This window comes from Bactrocera latifrons, unplaced genomic scaffold (assembly GCF_001853355.1).
Source record: "Bactrocera latifrons isolate USDA-ARS-PBARC rearing strain unplaced genomic scaffold, ASM185335v1 scaffold_38, whole genome shotgun sequence".
NCBI lineage: Eukaryota > Metazoa > Arthropoda > Insecta > Diptera > Tephritidae > Bactrocera > Bactrocera latifrons.
This window is the reverse complement of record NW_017537023.1, coordinates 65,006-80,165: the sequence shown is the minus strand read 5'-3', so window position 1 is coordinate 80,165 and position 15,160 is coordinate 65,006. Positions and strand designations below refer to the sequence as shown.

Here is a 15,160-nt window from a genome sequence, read left to right as displayed (position 1 = left end):
GAAAAAATCGAACACTTTCTTTATGAAATTGGCTGCCAAAGCTTTGTTTGATTCTACTCTACCGTCGTTCGCCTGCATACTCATTCTTTATCCTTCACGTTCCGACATCCTCAATCGTTCTTCTCCTTCCACAAACGTTCCCTTTAGCACTCATGCACTCTACTTCGCCCCGCTTCGTCCTGATACGCGTTGCTTTCGCCGCTTTGTTGCGGCCACTTTGCCTTTGTGCGTTTGTCGGAACATGTGTATGTATAATATGTATGTAGTGGTGTATGCCGATGCCACCTTTTGTTTTTGCGTTGGTTTGTATCCTTTAAGTTTGTCGTTGTCTGTCGGCTGCCGCCGTGCTTTATATGCATGAGTGGGTGTGTACACTTTTTGTGCGCAACGGCGACCAACATCACTTCATCAATAATACATACATACCCTCGATGCCATGTTCAGTCGCTGTGTCATCGCTAGTTAACCGTCAACTTGTTAGGGTTTGAAATGATCTAATTTCCTTCTTCCGGCTTCCAATTTACCGGAAATATCTTCGTGGCCATAGTTCGGTGTTTTACTCAATTTTTGTTTGCCTCGCTGCATTTGCCACGGCATTGTGGCAATTATGTACGAGTGCTGGGCACTTGATTAACCGCCATCGTCATCGTTATCTTAAATGAGAATGGGGTTCGTGTCAATACTATATTTATATATATACATATATATGTATGTATGTGTCGGTGGAAACTGAAAGGTGTAGTCGCTATCGATTGCTAATCTAATCTTGTTGCCTGTCATTAGTGTCATTCAAGTTTCCGTTTATTTGGAAATTAGTTCGCTAATAAGTTCCACAACATTCCTTTGGCAATCAGCAACAAAGATAATTGTACCATACACACTTACTCCGATAAATTGTCGCTTAATTGATTAAGTTTTGTAGAAAAGTTGCCAGAGAAATATATACTTGTAGTTTCCTAGCTAACGAAGTGGGGAAAACTTTTTAAGTTAATATTTCGCTTTAATTTGATAGTTCATATACGAACATATTAATAGTTGAAGACATTTATATATCAAACATATTCTTGGATAGAGATATTAAGTCTTTACATTACGTTTGTTGTTAACTCTAGGTTCAATGGTTAGTCTCTTAATCCCTAAATTAGTATAGTGTCAACGTCGGTTCAAGAAAAGCGTTGAAAAGTTCCTACTTTGCGATCAAATTTTTGGTAGCCACAAATAATATTCAACATAGACCTCAGTCTCCGCGACTGCCATCGCTAAATTACCTTCCAGCATTTTCTGTCCGAGTTCTGGGATAAAAAAAGGTGTCTCTGAGAGTAAAATTCTGAGATAACAGTATAAGCAAATGTAATTTCAATTGTCATCAAAATTAGTCTTTTTCCGTAACCGCCTTTGCTGGACGTACATATATTGAGATCTTCGTCTTTGGTGCTCATTAAGCCTCTACAAAATTGAACATACCATGAGCGATTCAGCTTTTGCAGAGCTGAAGTAATTTTCACTGAGTCACTTTTGGTAGCAGTTCAGTTTCACCAATCTCTTCCAGACGTCCCACAGCTCATTGCCTTCGGCACTAACTTGGCCGGAGTATGAATGTTCAAGATAATCCGTTTGGAGATTCCCTATTTTTTAAAGAAAAAACATAGCGACTTTAAATTAAAAAGGAATGTTTATTATTATTCGAAAGAACATTTTTTGTCACTTACTTTTTTTTTTGAAGATTACGTCTTTCAAATGTTTTTCACGGCTATGTCTCTGATGGTCCATCTGTTGAGTCCGATTTTCGATGACTCGTTCGCACATTTCGACTGTTGACAGGCGAATAACACGCCTGATGAACAGCTCCAAGGCCTGAATCGAAGCGAGATTCTCCGCATAGACTTTAGTCTTAACATATCCCCACAGGAAAAAGTCTAACGGTGTGATATCACACCGATGTGTGACTAATCGACCGATCCAAAACGTGAAAATATCTGCTCACCGTAGTGTTGTCTCAATTAATCCAATGATTGATTCGATGTGCGAAAAGTGGTGCCATCTTGTTGAAACCAAATGTCGCCAAGATCACAAGCTTCAATTTTATGTATCAACGGCTGTCATGTCGCGATAACGGTCGCCGTTGACGGTTTCGTTCTCACCGACATTATTTTTGAAGAAATATGGACCGATGATCCAACCCTGTTAAAATGGAAGCACTTGAATGTATTCAGATTTCGCTTTTCCCAAATTCTGCAATTTTGCTTATTTACAAACCTTTTGAGCCAGAAATGGGCCTTATCGCTGAACAAAATATGGCTCGAAAACGTCGGATTTTCTTGAAACTTTTCAAGAGACCGTAGAAAGAAGCGATTTCGCTTGAGAAGGTCGAGCGGCTTTAATTCTTGCACAAGCTGTATTTCGTCATTCCGAGCCTCCTGAAAAAAGCGACTCTACTTAAATCACCCGTTTTATTTTTCAAAGCTGTAAAGTCAAGAAGATGACGGAGTTCGTTTTATCCTCTATTTGCTTATGTGGTATTGTAGCGATACAATTCACATACATCTCTTGGAGACCTTATTCAGAGAGTAATCATGGAATTAAAAAATGTTTAATTTAGTCTGTCTTAGGTTATGTTATATTAAAAAGTCGATCCAAATAGAGATCTCTCTTGCATAGTTTAGAACGTTGGTCCGATTTTAAGGTACCAAAATGGGATATACTGGATCCACCTGCCTTATATCTCACTTTCGCTCCCATGATATGATGTCAAGTCCAAGATAAAGAAGAATACATTAAAACTTTCAGTTTCAAGATTTCAGAAACGAAACTAACCTATAAAGATCATTAAAAAAATATATTATAAAATGAATAACATAACAAGTATATTATAAACTTGTATGTAAAAGACCAGTTCAGCTTCTGTGATAAATTTTAGTTGCTTGAAACGGATTATATGGTCCATAAAGGTAGTAAAAGTCTTGAACCTTAGTTTATCAAACAAAAACTGAACATTGTAATCACTTCCAGAAATGGTGATACACTGGGTTGTGTACTCATTCATTCAAATTCAAAAAATATTGAAATACGAAAATGAGACTAAATGCTTTTGCTCTACTAAGTTTAAGGTAGTGGATATTTTACTCTAATATCAAACTAATTGTAGCCAAACCACAATGTCATAGTACTGCTAGTATAAAAATAAGGTATCGATTAGGGATGTTGTTCAATGTCTTTAGTATCCTAGTATTTCATATTTCTCTGAACTATGATTGCCGACAACGACTGGAAAAGCAAATGAAACTTCTTGCGTTTTTGAACACTTTTGGAAAATTGCGTTCGAATTGGCGAATTGAGAAAATTGTAGTCTTCCGTTAGATCTTTAATCCCATATCCTCCGAGATTCTACTACTTCCAAAGCTATCTTTCAGAGCTTTCATGCCAAAGCTTCTTTTCAAAGCTTTCATTCCAAAATCTGTTTTCAAAGCTTTTATTCAAAAGCTTTTTTTCAAAGCTTTCAAACCAAAGCTTCTTATATTTGAATATGTATATTTAAAAGATAAGTTTCGAATCTAGAACTCATGCCAAAGCTTCTTTTCAATACTTTCATTCCAAAGCCTTTTCCAAAGCTTTCAAACCAAAGCTTCTTATATTTGAATATTTATTTTTAAAAGATAAGGTTCGAATCTAGAACTTATGCCAAAGCTTCTTTTCAAAGCTTTTTTTCAATACTTTCATTCCAAAGCCTTTTTCAAAGCTTTCATTCCAAAGGTTATTTTCAAAGCTTTCATACCAAAGCTTCTTATATTTGAATATGTATTTTTAAAAGATAAGTTTCGAATCGAGTTCTAGTCTAGTTCTTAATTTTGGTTTCGTATAGAGCGTCATTTAAGAAAACTACTTGAGTATAGCGTATGAGACAGTGTATTGAGAATTGTGTGTTGGAAAATTTTACTGTTTCGTAATACTTATACTTTCTTTGAATGTATGAATATAAGTTATAATTAATGAACCGCTATAATATTAATGTCTTTTATTTTCTTCCCATCATATATGTATGTATAATCTATTTGAATGTTTCTAAATATTTCATATACTTTGTAATCCATCATTTCAAATTTTATTTTTCCCGCACCCAAAAAACATAATATTTTGGCAATTATAATTTCGTTACAAATGAATGAATAACTAAGAATTACTAATCCGATTTCTTCTCGTCTAATTACATGCAACGCTTGGCATACGCTTGTAGGTCTCTTAGGAAAAACCGCCAGCTCAGGTGAGAACTGAAAGTGTTGTAGCAGTTTTTTTTTAGTTTCCCAACTGATTTGTATTTGATTTAACCGTTATAAAGTTGCCATGTATTAAATGTAATTTCGTAACTGTTGCGCCACGAAATTAAAAAAYTCCCTCCATTGTACGCGTTTTGATTAACATCATTTGTTATGCAATTTTTTCGTTATTTGTGCACCGAATTTAGAAATGGCGAACAGAAAAAAAAGACAAAATGGTTCTCAGTAGCCAAGAAGAAAATCCGTATGTTTAATGTCAGTGGAAAACAATTGTGCACTTAAATTATATTAACTCATTGTAAGAAGAAGCAGCAAAAGAAGCTGTAAAAAATGCCGTATGTACTGGCAGAGAGCAAAGAGGAAGCAACAAACGACTTTGTTTCTGCACAAAATCACACGAATAAGGTAGTAAAATTCCTGCCAAGTCATAAAATTAAACGAACCACAACAAAGGCGATAATACAGAYGGAGCAAAAAACAAAATGTGCGGAATAAAAATAAATGAGCAAAGCAGAAAAATGTAGTGAAACGAAGTGGCGCAGAGTTGCCGTATCAACTTGAAAGCATAGTTAATATAAGATTTACTTGTAACTAAGTTATGGATGAGAGCTTTGTCTTCAATGAGAGTGAACGTCAATGCAGTTTTGGTATATAACTTTAAATGTGCCTTTGATATTCTAGACTTTTTGAGAACAGCAGTAGCTTTAAGTGAAATAATACCAGTMTATAAAGATCTTAATGAAATAATCGACTTAGTTGGAGAAATAACTACCATTTGGACCTTCACAGAAATCGTGCATATAAATAAGGATCATTTTATGCTAAAAGAAAATCAGAAAGTGAAACCTGAAAAATATGTGCTTGGTCTACATCCAACTATGCTCGATCTCCATGCCTGTCATTAAAATAATGGCGATGTATTATGCAGAACATTTTTATAGTTGAAATACTTTTAGGTCTGAAACATCCGAAGAGCTAGCTATAGCATGTTTCACGTCCAAAAATTAGGGTTGGAGATTAGATTAATTTAGATTAAATAAATAAATCTGGATTGCACCGCGATCTAAGGTCTATTGTGCCCTCTCCTTAGTCATAACAACACACTTAGCCCCAGCATAATGATACATTTCAATATATTCAATATACTATACCTCTAAATCGTTTATAGTATGGAAACCAACTGCACTGAAAATTTCGGAGCGGTCGAACTCATCAGCCAGTTCATTAACGGCTATATATGAAACGGGTGACCGGACACCCAGATAAGGTGCACTTGGTCACGATCTGATAGACTGTTCAGCTGTTCTCCTGCACCAATAGCATTTTGATCTCGTACGCATGGACTGAAACTACTTGTTTGTTCTTAAGATTTAAAAATACGAGTACTGACAGTGGAGATCTCAACCTCACTCTCAATCTTCCACGGTTTATAGAGACCAGACGGATGAACAGACGGACTTAGGAAAATTAACTAAGCTCGTCACGCTGATATATATACTCTTAATAGGGTCTCCGACGTTTCATTCCGAGTGTTGCAAATGTTGTGTTCAGGGTATAAAATTAGTGTCTGTAGAGAGAAGGTGGCGGTGAAGTAATAATTAGAAAAGCTGTACGAAACACATCGCGATATCTCACATATTATCGGAAAAATTGACCATAAAGTTTAATAAGCATTACAAGGTAAGGATCATAAAATGGATCTATAGAAAAATTACTTGTGCACCTTTGAAATATTTAAAAAATATATTTTCTTTGATCGGTGAGATAGAAAAATAAACACATAAACATATCTCATTAGCCTACCTGCAGCCATCCAGAACCATCAAAATACAGACGATAGCTTATATCCTCTATATTTAGAAGCCGATTCTCTTGCTGAAACACTCTAGGAACGGGAAACCCCTAAGAGGTGCACCATGTATGAAGCCAACGCTCTCAAAAGTGACATTTTTTCACTATTGTAACCTAAGTTCATAAATTAATCTTTATAGGGATGTGCCTGACTCCACTTAAGATTATATGGCTTAGATGACATATGGTGAAGAAGAGATTCTTAAACTTGTTCTAAATCGTGTTAAAAACTATTTATTTCTTATTTCCCTATCATATGGCAACTATTGCTGTGGCAGACACATCCACAAACGGCAGGAAAGTGCTCGTCATGGTGCACAATGCATATGAAAAGATCAAATCGCAAGCTACACGTGCATCTCGTGGGCATCGGTGGGGCGTTATGGAAAAAAATGGAGCTGCTAAAGAGAGTCGAAAGTCGAGAAAAATGCAATAGAAAAATATGTACAAAAGGCAAGAATAAGAAAGTTGAAAAAAAGAAACCGAAAGAGAGAAAAATTACAAGTTGCACTTTTGTCGAGTTAACAGTACGGAACTCATTGATGCCACCAGTAAAGCTGGTTGCCTGGGTTGCCACGGCTGCCGAGGCAGTCATGAATGCCAAAGTAATTGCAGTTCATACGCAATGACTGGAACCTTTTATTCATATATATATATATATGAGGGTATGCTTGCATATATATATATATTCTACAAAGGAAAAAAATACATACATACATTATATAGTATGCCTGGCGATGCAAATATATGACTAGCAAGTAAGTCATCGCTTGCTGATATAATTTACGTAATTGGAGCAGCATTCTGCTGATCTATTTCAATAGCAAGTTACTATTAGTTTTCATAGTCTTTAGAAAATTACCTGAACAATTAAATTCTTTAAGTTGATTCATTTGATGTTTATTGTGTTCTTCGTAATAAAACTTTTATTAGAAGAACTTTTTTTTTTTTTTTTTTTTTTTTTGAGAACAATATGGTAGCACAGAAAATAGTACATTAAACAAGCTGACAAAATGTTGTACGGAGTGAATAGTAGCTTTACTCCATTAACGCTTATTTTTAGCACCATAAAACAAGCGATATCGCTTTCGATTCACGTGATACTTGGCATTCCTAAGAAGTTGGATATTACGCCCGATTCACGCAATTGCAACGTTCACAATGCAAAAGTTCTTGAAGTACGAAAATGCCATAATTATACTATTATCCTATGTGAATTTACTTCTTATAAATTCACAAAAGTGAAAATGGTTAATAAGGGGCGGTGATCCATTCCGATGTTAACTACTACAAAAAAAAAAAAAAAAAAACACAGAAGCTTCAAAATTAAAAGCTTCAAATTTAATGGCGAATGGGTTCAAAAAATAAAATGAAACACTCTTGGCTAAAGTGCGTTGTATGTTATCGTTGAGCTCCACGAGCGTAGCTAATTTATTGGTGTAAATCTTTCATTTAACATACCTCAGAGTAAATAATCTAGAGGCGTTAAATTGAATGACCTTGGTGGTGATTATGATGTGTCCTTGTTGAGATGTAAAACCTGAGACCGCATACCTCCTTGTTGGAAATGGAGATCGTTCGTGTCTTTTAATGGTAACGTCATTTTCTGCTCATTTCAAAATAAATAAGGCGCGATGATGCCGCCATACTACAATCCGCATCAAAGAACAATTTTTCCTGAAGATGACTTTCGGATTTCTGCTTTTTCCGGAGATCGTGAATTTCCATAACAATCTTGAACAATTTCCATTTACTGTCCTTTGGTACAGTAAAAAGTGAGATGATAAACCTTACTGAACACACTGACGAAATTAGACAAAAATTTGTAACCAAAACATGGCGCCGCGAACGATGCCGTATGTTAAAGCAATGAACTGTTTGGTAACTTTTTGATTCCCTCACTTCAATATACTAAGATAGTAGGCAGGTTGGTGGTTGCTGCAACACAGTGCAATAATCCATAAAGTGTTTCATGTTTTTGATTTTATAGGAAATCTTTTCATATCAATTCAATTGAAATTGCTTTGTCAATTTGCTATTAACGTCATGTGATTTACCTCGTTTCCTTTTGATGTATGTACGTCCGGTCAATGTTCTATGCTGATATACTAGCTATGGGCGACCAGTTTTCAACCAACTTTTGAAGCGTTAGTGGCAATATAAAATATGTATGAGAAAGAAATTTAGTTGACATGTTGGTTTGCAACGAATTCGGACTGCATCTCATGAATTTTATTATCTTTTTGAGATTCCAATGTGAACTACAATACAAGTTGTCCAAGAAAATGATATCTTAAACCGCTTCCAAATTCTTTTCGAAAGTTTTCCTTTATCGCCTATTACGAAACCAGAGCCATAAATATCAGAAGCTTATGCAGTGACAGTTTCCGGGTATTTTTCCAGCTTCAACGCTAACTCAAATGCACGCATGTTATATTATTTGCTTTTCAAACGATTTTTGTGTTGAAGAAATAAACTTTTGCTAGTTTTTAGTGCAGCTTGAAGGTCAAATCCCACTGGCTGCAAAACTAACCCAATAGTTTGGATGCTGAGAATAATTTCAGCACTACAGCTGCGACCACAAATGTTACGTCTGACAAGACAACGGTCCCAAATGTGTGTTTGGCTAGAAAAGCATTTCTGCTTGGCTGGCGATGTATTACCACAAGCGAAGGAAAACTGAAGAATTTTGCGAATTTTCGAACATACGCCTTTACAATTTTAAATTCTCTAGTATTTTTGATGAGAATTCTTTTAAAGAATGATGCGAGTTCAATGGAAGTATCTTAGCCATGTTTGTATGTCTACTAATCGCCATCAATATGTGTGCAATCGCTGGGCGTGCCTTTTACAGATACTTAAAATTTAATTAGAAACGGCAATTTGACCCACGCAAAGTAGACTACAAAAACAACAAATATCAAAAACAAAATCAAACAAAATCAAGAGCAACGAAACTGTAACGAAGTACTTTTTTTTTAAATTTATTATTTTTTTTTGGATTGTTCAAAATCTTAGCGCTGGCCTACACGCAAAACTTTTTCACCACAAAATTATGGCCGCGTAATTCGGCAAACTTGCAACTTCTGCGCCGGGCGGGAGTCATCGGGAGGATGGTTGCACAAGCTATGCGCCAAATCTTACCAATGCTTTTAAAGCGAAGCCAAAGCTTTAAAGCGGCAGCGAAGTGGGAGTCAATGGTAGAACAGTTAGAGTGAGTCTTGAAGTAGTTGAAGCGGGTGGCAGAGCAGTTGGTATGGCTGGCACTTGCGTTGGTTGATCTGCTCGTGTGCGCTGCAAGCCTTTGCTTTCGGCTTTCAATGAACTTGAGCTTACGCATGACTGACCGCACCGCAGCCCCGGCGAGCATATCGACAAACAGTTATTTTTACTCACTTTGCTTTCGCTCGCTCCACTTTTGCGTGTTCAAATGCTCGAATCTACCGCACGTCTACGTCGTACCAGCTCTGACCAAACTTGGTATTTTTTTGATATTGCATGCTTTGGCCAGCCAAAGAGTTTTCATCTAACGGTTAAACGGCACAAACTGCTGGAATATGTACGAAACAATTGAGCAAGAGCTTTAAGTTCATTTTTAGTTTGTTGGAGAAAAGGCAGCAATTTGTTTTGTGTAGGTGTAAATATATATTTTTTGTGTGTTTCTGTATATATATATATGTGTATAAGTTTCTGTTTGTGTAGTTGTGTATGTATGTATTAGCAACGCATCAACATCGAATTTAATTTACTCGAGTGGGTGAGTTAGCAGATTGCTGCCTGAGCACTGTTAAGCTTATGTGCACTCAAATGCAACTAATCCGAAAGGGTGCCCACACACACCTAAACATATGCATACATACTCACCCACATATGTATCATATATGTATGTGACTATACAAGTAAACCCTCACATGCTTACCCACACACATGTGTGTCCTCCGCACACAATTCTTATTGCTTGCCGCCGCTCAACTCTTTTGCTAAACATGAAAGCGCACAACAGCAACAAGCTAGCAAGTTGTTGCTATTCTTTGCAGCAGCGTAAAGCAGTAAAGTAGTAAAGTTAAGAAAAAGTGCATCCTTTTCGTTGAATCGAAGCACTTAATTTAATGAAATATTAAAAATTCCTAAGCCTTCGAACAGATACAAGACCGAGTAAAATGTTGCAAGAAACAAGAAAAAAAAAGGCGCATTGTAGTTGCACAAGGAATTAGAAAAAGGCAAAGACGACGTGCTCATGTAAAAGCGGAGTGCGCAACCATTCGCTTAGTAGTAACAACAAAGTTCATTTCTGCCAATTCACTGGCACTCCAACAACTGCAACTGACAGCAAAGTGTCTGTAGAATATTCTTCTGTATTTGTTTTGCAGTTTTTTTATATTCATATACCCTGAACGGTGGATATTAAGCTTGCCACAAAGTTTGTATCATTCAGAAGGAAATATCGAAGATTTTATATAATATTAATATACGAGTAAATGATCAGCTTGATGAGCTGAGTCGATTCAGTCATCTCCTTCTGCCTTAGACCTCTCTGTATATGCGAACTAGTCCCTCAGTTTTAGAAATAAATATCTCAAATTTTGCACACGTTCTTTTCTCACTAAGTAGCCGTTCATTTGTCGGAACCACCGATATCGGACTACTATAGCATATAGCTGTCATACAAACAGACTGATTGAAATCGTGTTTTGTTTAGAAAACTTTTTTATTTGGCGAGTTATCTTTACGAAATTTGGTACAAAAATTTTGCTTAATGCCGCGCAACAATTTTCAAAGAAATTTTTTTAGATCGGGCTAGTACAGCGTACAGCTGCAATACAAACTGAACGATCAAATTCAAGTGCTTGTATGGAAAACTTTTTCATTTGTCCAGATATCTTTACGAAATTCGGCACAAATTATTTTTGAAAGCTAGGGTGCAACCTCCGAAGAAATTGTTCAAATCAGACCACTATATTATATAGCTGCCATACAAACTGATCTATCTAAAACCAGGCTTTGTATGGATAACTTTTTCATTTGACAAACTATCTTAATGAAATTCGATAAGAATTATTGCCTATGACAACGCTGTAATATCTGAAGAAATCTCCCAGATCGGACCACTATGTTATATAGCTGCCATATAAATTGAACGATCACAATTAAGTTCCATTATGGAAACTTCTTTGGTTGTGCGGGGTATACTAGCTGCACTGCAACAGACGTTAAAATTTTTTCTTGTTTTTGTATTTTGTTTGTTCACAAAGCAGTCTTGTATGTATATTCGATGTATGTTTTCATATATATTTGTATTGGTTGTTGTGGTTGTGTGTGAGCGTGGGTGGCGGTTTTCTACTTCAATAAACCAGCAAAAAGTTTTTTCTATGTATACCATATATACACCCACACATACACATATGTATGTATATAAAACATTAATCCCCACCACAACACCAACAAAAAATCGCTTTGAAAATCATCTAAAGCCAAATCGACTGGGCGTCTGACTAACAAATTTCGCATTGCATTCGATTGGTGGATTTGTATATACACACATACATACATAAATACATACGTACATACACACACATACATACATATAAGTAGAAAATATACTTGCGGTCATATTGATTATAAGAAAGTCCATAACAAAGTCAGGTTCATAAATGTTGGCCGAGTTTACACTGTGTTATGTATGGCAAGTGCAAATAGTGGTGTCGATAAAATGTTACAGCGTCCAAACTTGAAATCGTAAAATAGCAAATAGTACACACGACCAAGTCGGCAAGTTACATACACACACGCTTATATACTTGTTCACGTATGCATATGTGTAGCCAAATACATTTTGCAACGTAAGCACATAAAAAATTTTAAATTATGCGCTTTCATGTGAATGTTGGCTATGCGCTTTTCATATGTGTGTTTATACAAACGCATATGTGTGTGTATGTATTTATTACTTATGTAAGATATGTCAGTTATGCCGTTGCATAAATTTGGTACATAAATTATATTTATTTAAAATGATTCATGAGGACAATACTATTCCTGCTGTCAAGATTAATAGACAGGCGAAAAGAATGACCCATAGACATATCTTATAAACTATCTTTAGTTGTTGTTTCTTATATACTTAACGAAAACAAAATATATATATATTTTTAATATAAAACACTGATTACAAAAACTTTCTACCGTTTCGACACCTCTATGTTTTGATCGGTCAATTTGTATGGCAGTAATATGCTGCAGTCGTCTGATCTGAACAATATATTTGAGGTTAGTGCCTTAGATTGGCTAATATTACATGCCCAATTTTGTGTAGATATCCCTTCAAAAGAAAAAGTTTTCCACACGAGCACTTCACACCGATCGTTCAGTTGGTATGGAGGCTTCACTTCATCCGAAGTGTATAATTTTCTCAGAGATTATAGCGATACCTAAAGTAATACACTATGCTTAATTTCGTGATTTTATCTTGCGAAATAAAAAAGTTTTCTTTACAAGGACTTGAGTTCCACCGGTCAGTTTAAATGGCAGCTATACACTATAGTGCTCAGATATCGGCATTTCACACAAATGAGCAGTTTCTTGTAACGAAAAGGACGTGTGCTTAATATCAGATCGACAACGCAAGAACTTGAGCGGCTAGTTCGCGTTCGCTTGTGGAGAGGCAGACAGACGGAGAAAATTCCGGACAATCGACTTAACTGATCAGTCGGTCGGTTAAATAATTTTGGGGTTCATTGACATTTCCTTCTGAATACTAAAATCATTACCTTCTCAGGGCAAAACAAAATAACTCTAATTCTGAGGAGTTTTTAAGCAAATTTAAGAGACCAGCACTTTGGCATTGCCCGTTTGTCTATTTTTGATGAGCTAAGAAAACGAAAAAGAAAAAAAAAAAACTATGGTATTAAGTTCACATTATCAACACAGTTTTGCTGAAACTTCATGATCCTTCACAATTTTTTCTTAGTTTGCATTTTTGTAAAGTTTGTTCACACGATCGATTCCAAACGGATTCTACTTGAACACAGAACAGTGTAGTTTTCTGAAAGGAGATGTCCGACAAACATGGTTTTAAGTTACTAAAATCTTCGACTCCGAGATCCTTCCGTCCCTTTGTCGATTGCATCAAGCAACTTTATTACCAGACTCACTTGGGTACCTGACATAGCGGAATTTCCGGTAACTTCAAAATCGATCAAGTCGCAAGATAAGGAACCCTTATCCTGATTACATTACGAGCTGAGACTCGGTTGTCCGCATTTCTTCTAGCGCTGGCCGTCTAGACTAACCGTAGTAGGCGCTGGCCAATAACTATGCCTGTGCGCTCCTTCTGCCTTCAGTGTTGTTTGCATCAAGCAACTTTTTTATCGGACTCGCTTGGGTACCTGATCATGGCGGAATTTTTGGAAACTGCGAAATCGATGAACTCGCAAGGGGTGAACCCTTGTTCCGATCACATCAGATTAGGAACGACCTGGGTTTCGTTGTTCTTTTGCGTTGTAACAGTGGATCTCTGGACCCAGCGTACCAGGCACAGGTCCACAATGAGCTCCTGAGCAACAGCGAGATCTACTATTTTATTTAACCAGTGCTTTAACTATGAAAGTTCAACTAGAAAATGTTTGTCTATTTCTTAAACTGACATTAGTATGAGAAAAAAATGGTTTGAGATCGCTTTTTGACAACTGCAATAAGCCAGTACATAAACATATGCAAATATCAGTCTTTGGTATGTAAAAAAGTGGTCTATACTAACTGTAAAGTAGTTCATAACTTGTATTCATATAAGCTGCCAATGCTGAGTAATATTAGGAAATGTTCACTCTTTGCTGCTTTAATTCGTCTAGCTTTTCTAATAATGTATATACACACATAACCTGATATCCTTGGCTCTGCATCAAAGGAAATGCACAAAATCGCATGCACAAATGAGCACAAATGGTAAATCGCATCAGGTTAATTTTAAAATTTCCCATTAATCGGCTTATTATAAAAGCATATTGCAAAGTAAATCTTGCAAATTGAGTTTAGCTTAGTATTTAATTCGTCAGAGCTCAGTTGTGACGTAAATGGAAAATTGAAATTGAGTTTCGACGTGTGAAGGCTAGAAAAAGGCAGTTAAAAATATGTAGTTAGGTATTACATATGTACATAGTAATAAACCTAACATATGTATGTATGTGGACAAATATATATATAGTACATAGTAGTTTGTTAACAATAAGTAGCACAGCTATCGGGTAACAGTTGAAATGCTTTTTAATTGAAAAAATTTGTGGTTTATAGATGATGGTTTTTATTAACGTAATTCAATATGTTTAGTTGATATATTTATTTGGAGAACTTAGTATGGGCTATAGTAAGTATGTATTCTGTCTCTCCGCTTCTGTTGATTTTTTTTCCATCACTTCACATGATCAGCCTATACCACGTGTGATCAAAAAGTAAGCTGAATTTGTTTATAGTGTAAAACTTCTTTATTTATTCTCCTTAATCAATTTCTTCCACTTCAAAGCGATCCCCAACCAATACAATATACTTTTGTCATCGCTATTTCTAGTCCTCGAAACAGTCTTTCCATCATAGCCTTCAAGACCAAGTTGTATTCGGTGTATATCTCCTAAATCGTATCAGGACTGCCAATGCAGCAGGTCTTTTGGGTATTTCGACTAACCAAAAAACGGTGTAGTGGATCGTAAGCAATAAATAAAGTAGGTAGAGTAGTTTTTTTTTAAATAAAAATTTCCAAAAAAAAAAAAAAAATCTGAATAATAGTATTCCCGTTTTTCAGTTTTTGAACTTCCATCGTAATTTGACTAAAAACTATTAGACAGTTTTATAGGGCGTGTTAACACAGTTATAGAATTATATATAAAATTATTAGCAAAAACCCGGAAAACCGCAACTGATTTTGGAAAAAATTTAGGGGTTTCAGATGTAAAAAGTATTTTTCTCGATTTTTTTTTTTTTTAATACAAGCAATCATATATTTGAAAAATATAATATGTTATATCAAAGGTATATATTCATTCGAACAA

General features: G+C 35.8%; 1 protein-coding gene across 5 annotated transcripts in view; it reads left to right on the top strand.

The window, feature by feature from the left end:
• LOC108972125 (CUGBP Elav-like family member 2) overlaps nt 1-15,160 on the top strand; it is a 294,009-nt gene that overhangs the window by 257,127 nt on the left and 21,722 nt on the right. For 3 of the 5 annotated variants that reach the window (XM_018938609.1, XM_018938608.1, XM_018938611.1), the window contains one exon: nt 4,232-4,258. The exons of the other annotated variants lie outside the window; for them this stretch is intronic. In XM_018938609.1, coding sequence (XP_018794154.1) covers nt 4,232-4,258 — 27 coding nt within the window. The remainder of the gene's footprint in view (nt 1-4,231; nt 4,259-15,160) is intronic. 5 annotated transcript variants of the gene reach the window in all.